Source organism: Seriola aureovittata, chromosome 11 (assembly GCF_021018895.1).
Source record: "Seriola aureovittata isolate HTS-2021-v1 ecotype China chromosome 11, ASM2101889v1, whole genome shotgun sequence".
NCBI classification, from domain to species: domain Eukaryota; kingdom Metazoa; phylum Chordata; class Actinopteri; order Carangiformes; family Carangidae; genus Seriola; species Seriola aureovittata.
The window spans coordinates 3,056,935-3,074,246 of NC_079374.1; the positions used below are offsets into that span (position 1 = coordinate 3,056,935).

The 17,312-nt window shown below is 41.5% G+C and overlaps 2 protein-coding genes across 2 annotated transcripts; one reads left to right on the top strand and one right to left on the bottom strand.

The window, feature by feature from the left end:
- Positions 1-560: 560 nt before the first annotated feature.
- dbr1 (debranching RNA lariats 1) lies at positions 561-5,918 on the top strand. The gene is made up of 9 exons (XM_056388924.1): positions 561-708; positions 1,534-1,748; positions 1,839-1,963; positions 2,052-2,132; positions 2,216-2,301; positions 2,390-2,614; positions 2,735-2,812; positions 2,904-3,049; positions 4,782-5,918. Exons 2-9 carry the CDS (start codon positions 1,552-1,554, stop codon positions 5,539-5,541), a joined length of 1,698 nt encoding a protein of 565 aa, XP_056244899.1. The 5' UTR covers positions 561-708; positions 1,534-1,551; the 3' UTR covers positions 5,542-5,918.
- Positions 5,919-6,071: 153 nt separating this feature from the next.
- On the bottom strand, positions 6,072-17,120 carry rab5b (RAB5B, member RAS oncogene family). The gene is made up of 6 exons (XM_056388925.1): positions 16,995-17,120; positions 15,067-15,364; positions 13,826-13,977; positions 13,451-13,573; positions 12,518-12,611; positions 6,072-10,858 (listed from the first exon to the last, which is right to left on the bottom strand). Exons 2-6 carry the CDS (start codon positions 15,230-15,232, stop codon positions 10,743-10,745), a joined length of 651 nt encoding a protein of 216 aa, XP_056244900.1. The 5' UTR covers positions 15,233-15,364; positions 16,995-17,120; the 3' UTR covers positions 6,072-10,742.
- Positions 17,121-17,312: the final 192 nt, after the last annotated feature.

Below are 17,312 nucleotides of genomic sequence, written 5' to 3' on the forward strand. Positions count from 1 at the left end.
AATTTAGTTTCGACACAACAACTTGTCCCATACAAACCATGTGAACGGATACGAAAATAAAAGTAAAACGAAAATGTTTTTATAACATGGATCAATGACAAACCACCCTGGAGTGGTTTACTCTTGAATACTATGTGGATATATGGATTCTATATTTATTTTTTTCCATTTCCACAGTGGCTTCAATACTACAAAACAATTCTCCTCAACTAATTATGGACCCCCCCCCTTTTGTACTTTGCTTTTATTTATATATATAAAAAAATAGCATATAAGAACATGTGCTGTTGATATGCTTTTCCATTATACATTATGTATTTCTGTCACTATTATTCATACCGATTTTGTAGACCAGTGTTGTGCTTAGTTCTTTGATATCGATGTTCACAAAACAAAACAAAAATAAATAATTAAAAACTCAATTAACAGATTTGGGAAAAGAAAACAATCGTAAAACGACTCACTTTTATTACGAATTAACATTCGTTTAATTTTGTTTTTTGTTGAATCTACTGTCGGTGATCACACTCCTTTTGCTTAAGTTGGTGACGTTCCGCGCATGCGCCGTTAGTGATAGATGCGAGGTGGGAAAATTCATTCTCTCGTGCCTGTGCGAACCTGCAACATAAACATGATTTTCAGAAATATTTTGTAAGTTTACGGCGCTTGAAAACCGGACACACACTCTTCAGGTCTTCAGTCGTTACCGTAAGTGCGCGGTTTGTCAGCCTGTTGTGCTCGTGAGAGGTTTTTTGTTCGCGGGTCATCTCAACACGGTGTAACCTTATGGTCCATTATATTAGCATAGCTTGCTATTGCTTGTTCTGTTTTGTTGCTGTTGATTTTATACCAATTAAGTTGCTAGTAATAAGTTGTAACTGAAGCTAACTACACGGAGTAGACTTACATATCGCAGAGGCCTTGTTGACGGGCATGTAGCAGGACTCCCATGTGTCAGATGGTTAAAATTTTGTCACTCTGTTGAGCAAGTTTTCAAAGCATCGCTGAATATTTGATGTGTTTAAAGTGGTATCCAGGTTAGCTTATGTTCCCGTGGCTCTCGATTCTCTGTAATCTGCCACAGAGGCTCTTCTTCACTCTAGGGCTGCAACTAAGGAGTGTTTTCGCGTTCGATGAACCTATCAGCATTTTATCGATTAGTCGATCACTTGCTTGGTTTATAAAATGTCAGAACATGGCCAAAATGTCCACCACAGATTCCCAGATTCTCAAAATCTTCACGTTTAAAAAGGTGGACTAAGCAAATATTTGGCATTTTTAGTTTAAGAAATAACAAACAATCAAAGTAGTTGCAGAGTAATATTCTGCTGATTTACTAATGGATTAATTGACTAAATTTTGCAGCTCTGCCTAACATGACTGATACCTTTTTAGTGAAAATAATGGCATCACCAGTGTTTTGAATTTTGCTTGTTCCCTTCCTGATCAACAAAAGACAACAAACAGGTCTCAGCATCTCAGAGTACAAACCAACCCTCACTGTGAATGTGATTTTTCTCTGGGAACCTGCAGCTTACTCGCCTGTGCAGCATGAAGATTGCAGTGGAGGGCTGTTGCCATGGAGAACTGGACAGGATCTACGAGACCATCGGCTACTTGGAGAAGAAGGAAGGGGTGAAAGTGGACCTGCTGCTTTGCTGTGGCGACTTCCAGGCAGTGCGAAATGAGGGAGACATGAAGTGCATGGCAGTGCCAGCCAAGTACAGAACGATGCAGACCTTCTACAAGTCAGTTCTTTGATTATTTTTGTTATATTTCAAAAAGTGCAAGATATGAGTGAGAGCATTTAAAACTTGTAACTTCACTGTCTGTTGCAGATATTATTCTGGAGAGAAGAAGGCTCCAGTCCTCACCATCTTCATTGGAGGGAACCACGAGGCTTCCAACCACATGCAGGAGCTTCCTTATGGGGGCTGGGTGGCACCCAACATTTATTATCTGGGTAGGGACACACAGATAAATTAATGTGATTATTCAGACTGTCTGCCTATCTGTTATTTCCAGGCTTGACTTTAACCATATGTCCTCAGGTTATGCTGGTGTTATTCGCTACAAAGGGATCAGAATTGGTGGCTTATCTGGAATCTTCAAATCACGTGACTACAGAAAGGGTGAGTTTTTTTTTTACAGCATGAATGATTGAAATTATACACACTATGCAGTTTACGCTTACAAGGAATGTTTGCTCTTTAAGGTCACCATGAGTTCCCTCCATACAACCCTGATACTCTTCGAAGCGTATATCACATCCGAAATATCGAGGTTTTCAAATTAAAACAGGTAAATATCCGCTTGTTCTCTTGCGCACAGCTCAAAATTATCTATATAAACAATGTATTTTGATTCATAAATGTTCATTTCCAATAAGATCCAGATGCCCATGGACATTTTCATGAGCCACGACTGGCCTCGTGGAATCTACTACTATGGGAGCACAGGGGAATTGCTGCGAAAGAAGAAGTTTCTGCGTCAGGAAGTGGAGTCAAACACTCTGGGAAGTCCTGCCGCTGAAGAGCTCCTGGCTCATCTTCAGCCCAGCTACTGGTTCTCTGCACATCTTCATGTGAAATTTGCTGCTGTTATGCAGCATCCGGTGAGAGTAACTGCTCATGTCATTCTTAGTCTTACATTTTAGAGTTTTAATAAGTCTAGGTACCAGCCGTCTGCTATACAAATGTTTTTCCACCAACTCAGTGAATTCTCTTGTCTTTAGCCTAAAGGTAATGCTGCCCCACGTGTAACCAAATTCCTGTCTCTGGATAAATGTTTGCCCTATAGGGAATTCTTACAGGTGAGAGGATGTTTTGTTGGTAGATACGCAGAGATCAAGTCTAGTTTAAGATGTAGGGATGACAGCAATGACATAAACACTTGTGTTGCAGATTGTGGATGTTGCAGAGAGGCCGGGTTCATCTGAGGGCCTTGAGTTTGATCCGGAGTGGCTTGCTATTCTGAAAGCCACAAACGGCCTACAGAGGACCACCCCTCACCCCTGGAACCCTCCAGAGAATAATGGCCTCCATGAACGGTACACAGAGAATCAGACATACATATGTGTGGCTCACCCTGCCTGGACAGATTGCACATTTTGTTGATTTTTGAAGTGAAAAGAAGTAGATCCAACTCCTTAAAATGAGCTGTTTGTTTACATTCACTGTTACTTTTTACTAATTAAGTAGTAAACCACGAGGTTTCAGTTGTGTCATAGGCAAAAGTTTGGGCACCTTACTCAGCCAGTACTTTGGCAGATATCACAGCTTGCAAATGCTTTTTATAGCAGCTAAGAATCTTTCTATTCTTGATTTAAGAATAATTTTTAGCCACTCTTCTTCCAGATCACTTCAGGTTGGGAGATATTTTTAGTCTGTTGCTCATACAGCATATTTAAGATCTACCCACAGATTTTCAGTGATGTTCAGGGCAGGGGGACTGTGGGCCCCGTTACAAAAGCTTCATGTTCTGTTTCTTGAAGTAGTTCATGGTGGATTTTGAGGTCTCCTTTGAATCACTGTCCTTTTTTAGAAGCCAGCCTCTTTTCTGCTTCACTTTGCTGGACATGTGCATCCAAAATTTGCAGATTTCTAGAGGAATGCATTCTTCCCTCCATCTGCCTCACAACCCCAAAGCAGAATATTTCCACCCCCACGTTTAAGTTCACGAAATAAGAACTAACAGTACCCCTTTTAAAGAGAGGCTCGTTTAATGTCTGCTTGCTGCAGGGTTTGTGTTTACTTCTTTTCACTTCAAAAATCAACATAATAAGTTACTTGCCCTGGGGTGTCCAACGTTTGGCAAACAACTGTAAAATTACAGGTGGATCCAGTGCAGTCAGGACAATACAGCCATAAGCATCACTCATAAATATTAAACAGGCATTTGTGAGTTTAAATGTTGTTCCAGTCGAGTAAAAAGGTCTGATGATAAAACCGTGACTGTGACTAAAGCCTCAATGACACGCTTCATAATTCCAGCTGAACCTGTTTTTCATAAATCAGCAAAACTCTTTAAGCAGAATTTAGCTGCTTGAACATTTTCAGTAAAACTTCATGCAGTGAGTGATCTGTTGCCCCATAGAAGGAAGTCTGATACTTACATCATGCTGTTGCCAATGCACCGAACTGTCCTGGAGAGGTGGGACATATTTTTATATTCTAGGGATTCAACTAACGACTGATGTTACTAACGAATTATCTGCCGATTATTTTCTTGATAAATTAATTGGCCAATAATTGTTTTGGTGTAAAAAAAAAATTTGTCTGATTTGACATTTCAAAAAGCCAAAGATATTCTGTGCACTGACCAGAAGTGATTGTGAGAGAGACTGCACACTGCCACAAAAACATAGTCAATGATCTTTTGTTGACACCGACGAGAGCAACGCGTTCGGCTCAGCTCTTCATCAACATCATGAAAATGTGGAAATGGGCCTAAGGCTTAAACATGCACACACAGTTTGCAATAGAATACAGGTGTGACCATCTCATCTTAACAATGTAGCTGCAAGAAACAAGTTACAAAAACACCAGAGAGAGATTATTTTTAGGTTTAGTTTTTTATGATTATGTTCATCTTGCAGTTGCCAGCACCTGCACAAAGCTTTTTCTTCTTAATCAGTTTACTACCTTGAAACAAAACAGGCAGGAAACGGACAGTATTCAGGATCGAAAAAGATGAAAATAGTGGAGTGAATTAACTAGTTTCTGATGATTCCCTCTCATACTCACCTAAACATAATGACACAGCTGTTTCTGTTCATGCAGGTGGGACTTCAGAGCTTCAGAAGCAGCCATGATGCAGGTGGTGGAGGATCTCAGCGGTGAACTTGCCATCCCGGACAACTTCAGCCGGACTGTGACACCCTACGACCCCAGCAAGCCCCAGCCCCACGCCAACCCCAGCTGTAGCACCAACCCTCAGACGACCGAGCTCTGCGCCACGTTAGGTCTCACAGACATCTACGCCCAGGTGGGGCAGAGGGGTGATGCGCTGAGGACAGTGCAGGGCAGTACTGGAGGGGAGGAGGATGATGATGAGGATGGGAATAGTGTGGGAAGCGTGGATGAGCCCAGCGAGTATCCGACTGACACGTCAGGATTGTCGAGTTCGTTTAATCCTGATGAGATCACCATAGAGGATGAGTGGGAGGAAGATGGAGAGGAGGGAAAGGAGTCAGAAGTGAAGGGAGAGAAGCTCTCTGATGCCCCCGTAGGTGAAATCCACACCCCCAGTCGTATGGTTCTTCCAGAGCCCAAATCTGGTGTCTCGCCCACTCGCCTGTCCCACCTAATGAACCTGCCGCCTCCCTCCCACTCCACCCCAGCAGCAGCAGATCGCTCCCACCCGGGAGCAGAAAGGGAGGGACTCTGTGAGGGCGGGGACGAGGACGCCTCAGCTGCACGCATCTTAAAACGCACCAGCGATGAGACTAGTGATCCGGGCAGCAGAGGCCCGACTCCCAGAATCAAACGCAGGAACCAGGTCATCTACACAGCGGTGGAGGATGAGGAGTGTGAGGATTAGGGGTCAGGGTGAGATGAGGCAAAAGGTGAGGATCATTCCATACCATTAGTTTATATTAATTTGTAAAAAATTTGCCATTAATTTATGCATTTACTACCTGCTTTTTATACAGCCTCCAACATGAGTTATACAAGGCAGAGTTAATGAAAACCCTAACAGCAGGCTGAACAAGACAAAGGAGCATTAGTTTCTACAGAAAGATAATTACAGCCATGAAAACTTTTTCTTTGTTAAAATGTGATCGCCTTTTTTATATATTTTAATCAAACCAAGAAAATTTTAGAGAACAGATTTTTTGAGTTCTGTGTTTAATTTTTTTGTACATGTAACTTCAAGACAATAGCAAATGATTAAAGAGGCTGGAAAATCAAAAATAATCCTTTTTTAAAAAATGAATAAATGCCATCACACACCATTGTACAGCCACTTCGCAAGAACACTTCAAAGGGACTAATAAAAATGTGGCTATTTTAACGTCTTTTGTTTCACTTATCTGAGGCACAAGGCAAGTGAAAGAAAAGCAATCAGCGTCCTGCACTCAAAGTGCCATTCACAGCTTTATTGAACACTGTACACACTGAAGGTGCTGATGGGTAAATCAAGTCCTGCACAGAACACTGAACGTACTTGTTGTGATCACCTAAGAATGAAGAAGTGAATGCACTTTATTGTATATAATGGAGCTGATGAGCAATTAATTTTATCTGTTGAATATCTATTGAAAATGGCGTTTTACTTCATACAGTGGGGTCATACCGTGTGCTAGCCAAATTGTGAGACCCTTAATTAGTTCACCGTGTTTTTATCAAAATGCCTTAAAGTGATAGTTGGGGTCATTTGACATGGGGTTGTGTGAGGCGGTTACCTACAGTCGGTGTGTTACCTGCAGTAGATTCGGATCGGCGCGCGCGCTCAGTTTTTTGGCGACGGTCATCCGCAAAAAAAAAAGAGTTTTAACCACTTCCCGTAGAGAAAAAAAGAAGCTAATATCAGTTTAAGTTTGCGCTTAATTTTGAATATTTTCGCCGCCTTATCTTGCCGTCAAACAACCCTTTCCTTTGGAACTATATTTTCTCAACTGTTGAATTACCGTATTCCTACGCACAAGCGCAACTACGGCGCACACTCTATTAGTCCGCAGAACCGCTGTTTGACTCAGAGCTGTGCGTAGTAATGAGGTAGTTCAACGGTTGAGGAAATGTAGTTCCAAAAAAGGAGGCTGTTTGACGGCGAGATAAAGCGGTGAACAAAGTGTACGCTTGATGTGGAATATTTTTCAACGCTTTATCTTGCCGTTAAACAGCACTTTCCTTTGGAACTACATTTTCTCAACCGTTGAACTACCGCGTACATTTAGCGCCGTAGTTGCGCTTGTGCGTAGTAATACGGTAGGTCAACAGTTGAGAAAATGTAGTTCCAAAGGAAAGTGCTGTTTGACGGCAAGATAAAGCGGTGAAAATTTTCTAAATAATGCGTACACTTAAACAGATTTTAGGGTTTTTCCTGGGAATTTTTTAAAAGTGGTTAAAACATCATTCAGCTTCTGTTAAGTGCTTCTATCAACTGGCAGCGCACTGATCTGAATCTACTGCGGGTAATACCCTGACTATAAGTACCTCACACGACCCCCCCCACGTCAAATAACCCAAACTCTCACTTTAATATCCGTGGTTGTGAAATTAAAGCAGAACAAAAAGATTTTCCTGAACACCAATATTTGTTTAAATCAAACAGATTTATAACATCGATTAGACCCCTTTTTTTTTTTTTTTTTAAAACGATCCACTCCAGGTTCACAAGTGTGCTCTGCTAAATTCAACATCCACTTTCAGTAAAATTAAGACAATAATATATAACATACAGTGTATTCAACAAGATCTCTCTACATCCATACAAAGAGCCAATACAGTATAGCCTAACGACAGGGTGCCGAGTTATTGGTTCATGGTACAAGCTGATGTCAGAGGTGGTTTTCCTGCACTTTGCCTACAAAGCACACAGTTAAAGAAAGCCTCAAACATGACTCACAGAGAAAGAAAACTGGGAATAGGCACTTCTGTTTTTTGTTTGTTTTAGTTTTGTTTTGTTTTGTCCTTTTTTTTTTTTGTTTTTTTTCTTTCATCAATTCCTTCCTCATTTTCTTCAGCCAAGCAGCTCTGGACAGCAACCAAGCACGCAACTCTGTTTTAAGAGCATCGTATTAATCAGTTAACCCATTTAAGATCACTATGATTTCATGTTCACCGACAGCTTAGCCTCAGGACAAGGGACAGACGAGGAACACGTGAAACACAAGACGGGCAGGTTTTCTGGGTACAGGTTTGTCGCAGGTCTTATATTTTCCTGCCTTTCATTCCACCCTTAAGGATTCTTCTAGGCCCCCAGTATTTTATTTATCTGATGCCAATATTTTAATCTGGGCAGAGACGCACATGGGCTGTCACTCACTGGAATAAATGAAAAATTAGATTAAGCTCTCTATTAAAAACAGGTGCTCAGTAAGTATTTGATGCATCACTACTTTCTTTGGGTTTGAGGAGTGCTTTCTCTGCTACAGACATGCAATTAGTTACAGCTAACGTTTTCCTGCTCATACATAGCATTATTAAAGTCCTGTGGCTTCAAACACTCACTATCAAGTCTATATTGTTGCTGTAAAGAGCTACAGCCTGCGATGCTAATCATATTTCCTTATGAGCACTCAAGCAAGCCACCGAAAACCGAGCCAAATCTTTTCTGAAACAAGCCAGTCTGCTGGGCCAGATGTGTCTTCAAAGAACCTCATTAAATCACAACTTTAGTTAAGTTTAATCGTTTGCCTCATGAGTTTCTATCCGGACAGAAAGGAGAGTGAGTGGGTTGGGTGCCTCAGAGACACTGGAGCATCACTACCAGCAGTCAAGATAAGTTAAAACACTGGATAATAAATACGTACGACGTATGCTGGACAAAACTGTGCCGTGGGTCTTAATGTGATGTGGGCCTGGATGGTGCAGCTGACACCGGGGGAAAGTCGGGCAGGACAGAGAGGAGGGGGTTACGAATCATGGGTTCACTTCATTCCAGGGGTACGACGTGGCGTTATTCACAGCGGGATTTTGATCGATTCAGGACCAGGAGGAGACAAGGCAAGCGGGCGCAAGCTCTGACAAGGAGAAGAAGAAGAAAGCAGCTACAGCCTAACTGGCTTCTTTATTTTATGCCTTGTCTTTTTCTTTTTTTTTTTTTTTTAAAACGATCCACTCCAGGTTCACAAGTGTGCTCTGCTAAATTCAACATCCACTTTCAGTAAAATTAAGACAATAATATATAACATACAGTGTATTCAACAAGATCTCTCTACATCCATACAAAGAGCCAATACAGTATAGCCTAACGACAGGGTGCCGAGTTATTGGTTCATGGTACAAGCTGATGTCAGAGGTGGTTTTCCTGCACTTTGCCTACAAAGCACACAGTTAAAGAAAGCCTCAAACATGACTCACAGAGAAAGAAAACTGGGAATAGGCACTTCTGTTTTTTGTTTGTTTTAGTTTTGTTTTGTTTTGTCCTTTTTTTTTTTTGTTTTTTTTCTTTCATCAATTCCTTCCTCATTTTCTTCAGCCAAGCAGCTCTGGACAGCAACCAAGCACGCAACTCTGTTTTAAGAGCATCGTATTAATCAGTTAACCCATTTAAGATCACTATGATTTCATGTTCACCGACAGCTTAGCCTCAGGACAAGGGACAGACGAGGAACACGTGAAACACAAGACGGGCAGGTTTTCTGGGTACAGGTTTGTCGCAGGTCTTATATTTTCCTGCCTTTCATTCCACCCTTAAGGATTCTTCTAGGCCCCCAGTATTTTATTTATCTGATGCCAATATTTTAATCTGGGCAGAGACGCACATGGGCTGTCACTCACTGGAATAAATGAAAAATTAGATTAAGCTCTCTATTAAAAACAGGTGCTCAGTAAGTATTTGATGCATCACTACTTTCTTTGGGTTTGAGGAGTGCTTTCTCTGCTACAGACATGCAATTAGTTACAGCTAACGTTTTCCTGCTCATACATAGCATTATTAAAGTCCTGTGGCTTCAAACACTCACTATCAAGTCTATATTGTTGCTGTAAAGAGCTACAGCCTGCGATGCTAATCATATTTCCTTATGAGCACTCAAGCAAGCCACCGAAAACCGAGCCAAATCTTTTCTGAAACAAGCCAGTCTGCTGGGCCAGATGTGTCTTCAAAGAACCTCATTAAATCACAACTTTAGTTAAGTTTAATCGTTTGCCTCATGAGTTTCTATCCGGACAGAAAGGAGAGTGAGTGGGTTGGGTGCCTCAGAGACACTGGAGCATCACTACCAGCAGTCAAGATAAGTTAAAACACTGGATAATAAATACGTACGACGTATGCTGGACAAAACTGTGCCGTGGGTCTTAATGTGATGTGGGCCTGGATGGTGCAGCTGACACCGGGGGAAAGTCGGGCAGGACAGAGAGGAGGGGGTTACGAATCATGGGTTCACTTCATTCCAGGGGTACGACGTGGCGTTATTCACAGCGGGATTTTGATCGATTCAGGACCAGGAGGAGACAAGGCAAGCGGGCGCAAGCTCTGACAAGGAGAAGAAGAAGAAAGCAGCTACAGCCTAACTGGCTTCTTTATTTTATGCCTTGTCTTTTTCTTTTTGTTTTTTTTTTTCCTCCCACCCCCCCCTTCCTGTCTTGGCCACTCGCCAGCATGTGCTGCTCAGTTTGTGCATTTTCCTTTTTTACACAATCAAACAGGGCTGTGATTGAAACGTTGCAAGGCAGAGTGAAAACGAAAGAAAAATCACAATTAGTGCTAAATACTACAACAGGCTTGCCACTGTCTTCCACATTCTGTATTTTGCTCCTCTCTCCGTCTCAGTCTTCGCTACACCTCCCCTTGTACTTTCCCCAAATGCAGAATCTCAGTCGTTTGTCGAGAGACACAGACGTGACCCTCTGTGTCTTCTCCCTCCACCTCTGCTTTCTCTTTTACTTTCCTCTTATTCTCTCCTTTCGAATTTCTGTCTGCTCGGACAGGAGGATGAATGGAGGGGGAGTGGGTGAGTAGATGCCGGGTTTCCCCCGCATCAGGCCCACCCCTGTAAGTTGGTTGAAGGAGACAGGATGGTCGAAGGGCTGTGGTGGTGTTGATGGTGGAATACTGGTGGGAGTGGTGGAGGTCTAGTTCCCACCGCAGCAGGCTCGGGTAGAGTGGGCGTCTGGGTCCTGGAGGTTGACTCCCCGATGTCGCGCTGCGTGTGTCGGGTTCTGGGTGTCTGTTTTTGGCATCTTTTTTGCTGTAGTAACAAAATACAAAAAAAAAGAAAGTGAATGATGAGTTTTATCAAAATTAACAGACTTTACTTTCTAAATATAAAGTAATTTTTATTATGTTTAATTCTGGAGAAAATAAATGTTCAAAAAGTCTTAAACGAAGGCATTAGAAGGTATTAAAAAACGGTCTTAAATTTAATTCTTTTACTTTATTTATTTTCTCTAACCTGCTTCTTGTTTTATCCTTCAGTCTAAAACTCAAAAGTTTTGTCATGTACTGTTGTATGTGACAAAAATCTGTACATTTTGTTTCTATAAACTGTAAATGGCATATTTGCTTTAAAAAATTAAACAAAATAATTGTTCTAATTATCAAAAATTTTGCAGATTATTTTTCTTTTGATGGATTAATCAATTAACTTATTAATCATTACAACTCTAAGAAAAATCAATATTTTTTCATTTTCATCCATCTTTTCTCTGCTGCTCATCTGGTTCCAGTTGCATTAATCAATTAATTCTACCATTAGGAATGAATTATCATATACTGCAAGAGATGTGACACAATAATAAATATTGGTAGTTCATGTTATCTCTACTGGTTTTCCATCATACTTTCATATTATTGATGGTTCTATGGTGAAACAGGTATCAAATTATATTTTAAATAGTCTTTGTGGCATAAAAGTCTGAAGTCTCATATCTTATATTAAATATATAAATTCTGTTCTGTATTCACATTAAAGCTGAAAATCAATATTCGAAATTCAATTGTATAACTTAATTATTTAAAAAAAAAAACAGATGTTAGAATATGAAAATGAACATTAAACTGAACAAAACAGCTGCCTGCCTCATGACTTGTCATGTGCTGCTGCGCTGAACGCACGCCATGACGGACAAGAGTCACACAACGTCACTTTCACAGATTGACACATTATATATAGGTCAAACTGAAACAAGCAGATAATTCAGCAACAAGCGTGTGGTGATGACGCAGAGAGTTCACAACCCAAACTCAGCTGCAGAGACGGTGAGATGTCTCTGAGCAAAAATGACTCCATTTGGAAATACTTATGTTGGTCAGTAGATGGAAAAATTGTGGAACCTCAAGATAAAATTGTATGCAAGCTATGTAAGCTACAGTTAGCCTAGCCTAGCATTGCAGCACTAGCACCCTCTGAATATGCACCCAAATGAGAACCTGTACAAAAAGTAATGTCTCTGGTATTAGTTTGCCTTCTTATGGACATAATGTGCAAAAAAAACATCATTTTTGATCCACATTTAAATCTAGATCCTCGCCGAGACACACAGTGATAGATCGTCATGGATACCTGTACCAGACTTTCATTCAGATAAATGTAGGAATTCATTAGAAAATAATGTTAGTTTAAAAAAATGTGTCTTTCGAATAAATCCTGAATCCACACCTAAATCTGCATCTACCTGCCTCCTTTTCTCATATCTAACAATGTTCATTCTTTTATTCTTGGATCTGGATCAGAAATATAATCACTTTTTCAAAGCTTAACTTCCCACCAAATGTCATTTAAGTCATTGAGCGAGTTGCTGACGGACAAACATCATCATCAGTAACGACTCCCGCGGCCTAAATCTGATTCTCTTCTGAAGTAAAAGTCTTCATTTCCTGTTCAAATGTGAATGAAGGAGACACTCACCAATGGCCAGGAAGAGCTCGTTGACGTTCATGGCTGTCTTGGCTGAGGTCTCCATAAAGAGCAGGCCGGTGTCTTCAGCATACGTCTGGGCTTCCTGTAGCAAGCAGCACACAGACAAACACAGGCATGACATCGGCAGAGAAGGTACAAACACTGAAAACGACCAGAAGCTGAAAAGACCTAAAAACGTTTCTTATTTACAGACACTGGGCAAATGTTTGGTGTTTGAGATTTTATGACACTTGAACGCAACACCATCAGTCGGCAGCTGACTCATGAGGACTTTTTCCAACAGGACTTGAATGCAGCCAATTAGAAAGAAAAGGTAAAGATATGGTAAAGCATGAGCCTGATTTCCACCAGTGCAGTTAGCCACAGAGTCATAATTCATCCAGAATAAATGCTCTTAATCACCTGCAGCTGCTCCACCACAGTCTCAATAAAGGCAAACTGCATTAACGAGGTCCTCCAGCAACACTCTCTGCCAGGCTTACACACTACTGTGGTTACTATAGCAACCACAGTCCCATTAATAATACCGAGTGTGATTAGAGCTGCACGATATGCAAAAGAAATTGCGAATATTTTGGCAGATGCTGCGATATCAGTTGGAATGATCGTTTTTTTTCATTTTATTTTCACTGAAAAATGTGAGTTTTTTTGTTTCTTGTACCGAACAAACATGTTCCTTTACGTCAGGAGAATATGACCTGGAGGCCGCGGCGCAACACTCAGAGCTAACAAATCAAATCATATGAAACTGTTGTTCCCCGGTGGCTCACCTGGTAGAGCTCGCACCACAGACTCCCAAGCTCACCTTAACTAACTTATTAATATGTAACCTGTCAGCAGTGATTGAGTTGATAAAGGTCACGCATTATGATTTAGTTTAGGCTGTCGCCCATGAGGAGCTGGTGGACTGGAGTATCTTACCTCATACTCTACTAGTCTCTTCTCAGCCAGGTCGGCTTTGTTCCCGGCCAGAGCGATCACAATGTTCGGACTGGCCTGCCTCTGCAGCTCCTTCACCCAGGCCTTGGCTCTCTCAAAGGTCTCCTGCACAAACACAGCACCAAGGTCAGATGAAGCACCAACACGTGTGTGTAAATACCAGGCGGAGGTCATGGCTGCTGCGCATGAATAAAACATATCATATATTGTAGGAATTTATTATTATATCAGTGACGGCACAAACTGTTCAGCTCCTGAGCTGCTGTAGAGCCGTGAAGTTTACTGGTATTATATTAATATTAATAATAATTAGGATGATGTCTATAATAACTACATAAACGTCTGTTCACACCGTACCGGCTTGGTGATGTCAAAGACCACGATGGCGGCCTGAGCTCCTCTGTAGTACATGGGGGCCAGGCTGTGGTATCGCTCTTGACCTGCAGTGTCCCAGATCTCAAACTTCACCGTGGTGTCATCTAGACACACGGACTGGGCCAGGAACGCAGCTGGACATGAAGACAGACGGGTGACGGGTCAACAGGTGGTTTTAACAACACACACCATCACTCACCTTGTTGCAGTGGATACAAAGACAGGTGCTGTACAGGTGTGATATATCTCTCCGAGCACCAGGGGGGGGTGTGAGGTAAAGAACACAACTCCTCGGCTGTTTTTTGTTTAACGTTGTACTCGAGACTCACTGTATTGGACGTTATGGAGCTTGCAGATCACACAGGAACATAAAGGCATCATGATACAAAGCGTTGGTCAGGACTGGAGATCATTATTCAGAGTGTCAGTGAGCAGCCTGAAGTACAGGACTGAGGTCACTTCTACAAATACCACATTTATCTGACAGCTTCATTAAAACAAAATACAATCAGCTAATACCTTTATATTCATAATATAATATTATAGATCAAGATATCTACTCACTTAACCCTCGACATCCCTCTATTCGCACTAATATTGGCAGAACTGGTTTCAGGTTCTGTGCATCATTTAAATAGAGTTTTACATTTCCCTTGGAGAGTTTAAATCTTTATTATTTGATGTATTTATGGCTGTTGTAAATGTTTCTGTTAATTCTTCGTTTCTTAGTTTCTTGTATTGTGCAGCTCTGTTTTCTTTGTTGTTGATTGTGTCTTGTCACTGCTTCTTGTTCCCAGGTCTCTCGGAAAAGAGATTTTAATCTCAATGAGACCGCCTTAATTAAATAAAGATAAATAACGAGTCTCGCAGTATTTAAGTAGTTTAAATTAGCTTCATCTTTACCAGCTGCAACATTAAATCATTAATCCTCAACTAATTATTACTTTCATTACTAATTAATCTGTCAATTACTTTCTCTATTAATCGATTTTTTTCCAAGTCCAAAACCGAAGATGTCGTGTGACAAACGCTGGAACCACCATGAGATATTTTCTCTGATAAACTCTAATACTTGCTGATCAATGATTGCAGCTCTACACAGAATTCATGTACAGATGAAGTTCTGAACTTGTATCATAACATCTGTACACTGTTGTATTTCTACCTGTTTAACATTTGAACCATACAGCCTTGTTGCCCTCTGACCCCCCCGCTCTCCTCACCTCCTATGGTCGTCTCCTGGAACTCGTCAAACTGTCCCTTGACGAAGCGCAGCACCAGGCTGGACTTGCCCACGGCCATGTCGCCCAGCAGCACCAGCTTGAACTGGCAGATCTTGGTCTGCGGCAGCGTGCCGTTGGTGCGGCCTCCACTCCCTCTGGAGCTCATACCGGCCCGCGTAGGAGACGGCAGGGGGGCTGGTGGGCCTCCTCCCGGGGGATGTCAGTCACTGTCCTCCAAAACAGACAGCAGTCGGGACTCGCTGACGACGTCTTGACCTCTCTTCTCTCCGTGTTTGATCTGCATGAGGAAGTGAAAGGTTTTTATTTTGGTGCATGATTACATCATTTCACTCCTTCTCAAGGCAACAAAAGCCTCTTCTCAGTGGATCCAGACCGTCTGAAGATCAGGGTTTTATCGGGGGGGGGGGGTTCTGACATGAATCCACATCACACAAGTTTGAATTGCAGCTGCACCGTGACACAATCAGTGGTGGGTAAACAGTGGCCTGTGGCCCAAATCTGGCCCTTCAACAAAAACATTTGCCCCCAAATAAAATCTGAAGTTTTCTCTTTCACAATTTATCATCAAATCTTTTGCATAATGTTTCTTCTGTAGGTAACAATGTAAATAACAGGCTTCTGTTACTCCAAATAAATCCCAATAATCAAATAATCACAGGCAGCAGTCATGGTGCGCTGATTTTCTATGGCAGCAATAACAAGGACAGCTGCAACAATTACCTGATTAGCTGATTCACGGAAAATGAACAAGCAACTATTTTTATAATCAGTCGTTTCCAGACATTTTCAGATACAAATACCAAATATTTGCAGGTTCCAGGTCCAAAAACTGAGGCTTTGATGCGTTTCCTCATTGTTTATGACACTAAACTGAAACTGAATATCTTTGGCTGTGGGACTGAGGATGGAATCAAACTAGACGTTTAAATAAAGCTGCTTGTGGCTGTGGTAAACTATAGTTTCTGACCTTTATACATATAGACAAAACAAATTATTGACTAGTCAAGGAAATAACTGGTAGATTAATCAATGAAATATATAAAATAATAAAATAATTGTCAGCGGCAGCCCTAATAACAACAGCACTTATATTCAATAATAGGAATAAAACTGGTCACTACTTATGTAAATAGTTCCATCCATTTGTGTTTTTAATTTCTACCAAGTGAGACTCACACCAACACAAACTGCTGCACCTGGAAAAATTACAACTGCCCCCAGATACTATAATAAAACTGTTTTATAAATCTGTTTTATTCTCTCGATAAATAAACTCACTGACAACATACAGGGACCTAAACTATGTAGACAACTAAAACTAACTGTTGACCCCTGAATGTCACTTTTCTCTCTTTCTCAACGCAACAAAAATCCTCTTTTAGAGGAAGGGGGGGGGGGGGGGGGGGGGGTGACATGATATCAATGTACAGCTGGATACACGTTTGCATTGCAGCTGCACAGCTTTACATCTCTGCCTGGTGTGATTAGAGTCTGAAAATAATGCCCCATTCCCGGCAGTGAGGACAGAGTTTAACAGGGATGCTGCGCCTCGGTCTGATGCCCCCCCCCCCCCACAACAGGATCATCACTGCAGCAAAAAAAAAAAAAAAAAAAAAAAAAGACTCCCGTGAAACACGAGTCAAACCTCGGCTTCATGTTGGGAAGTGTCCGCACTGAGATCAGCTGACATTCCTGCACCCGTTCACTATGACATGACTCCTGTAATATACATGTTATCAGATCACAAGCCCTTATCTGGCGCTATGTGCTAACTGGACACCGCTCAGGTCGGACGAGACGAAACTGGATCGAAGCTTTAAATTTCGACGCCCGATTAAACACGTTAACACAACACGTCCAAACTGACTAACATGTCCCTACCGCGAGGACAACATTCAGGTATTTACCGTGTATATCGTCGTTTCAGCGGCGCAGGTATCGCAGGCTTAACTGTTGACAATTTGGCTATCAGCTGGTAGGAGAAAACGTTAACACACTTCCTGTAAACTGGCGCATGCGCACTCAGTGCCGCATTGTCAATCGTAAAGACGAGAACCCGCATTGTGAAGCCAGCGCCGCCCGATTTGACAGAAAGTAGTCCAATATTATCGATTATCGGAAAAATTAACTAATCCGAATTTTATATTAGCAGTCCCTGTTTGTAGTGTGTCATTCAGTGTACAGAGAACTATCAGTGGATTAGTTATATGCGGAAGAAAACGTAA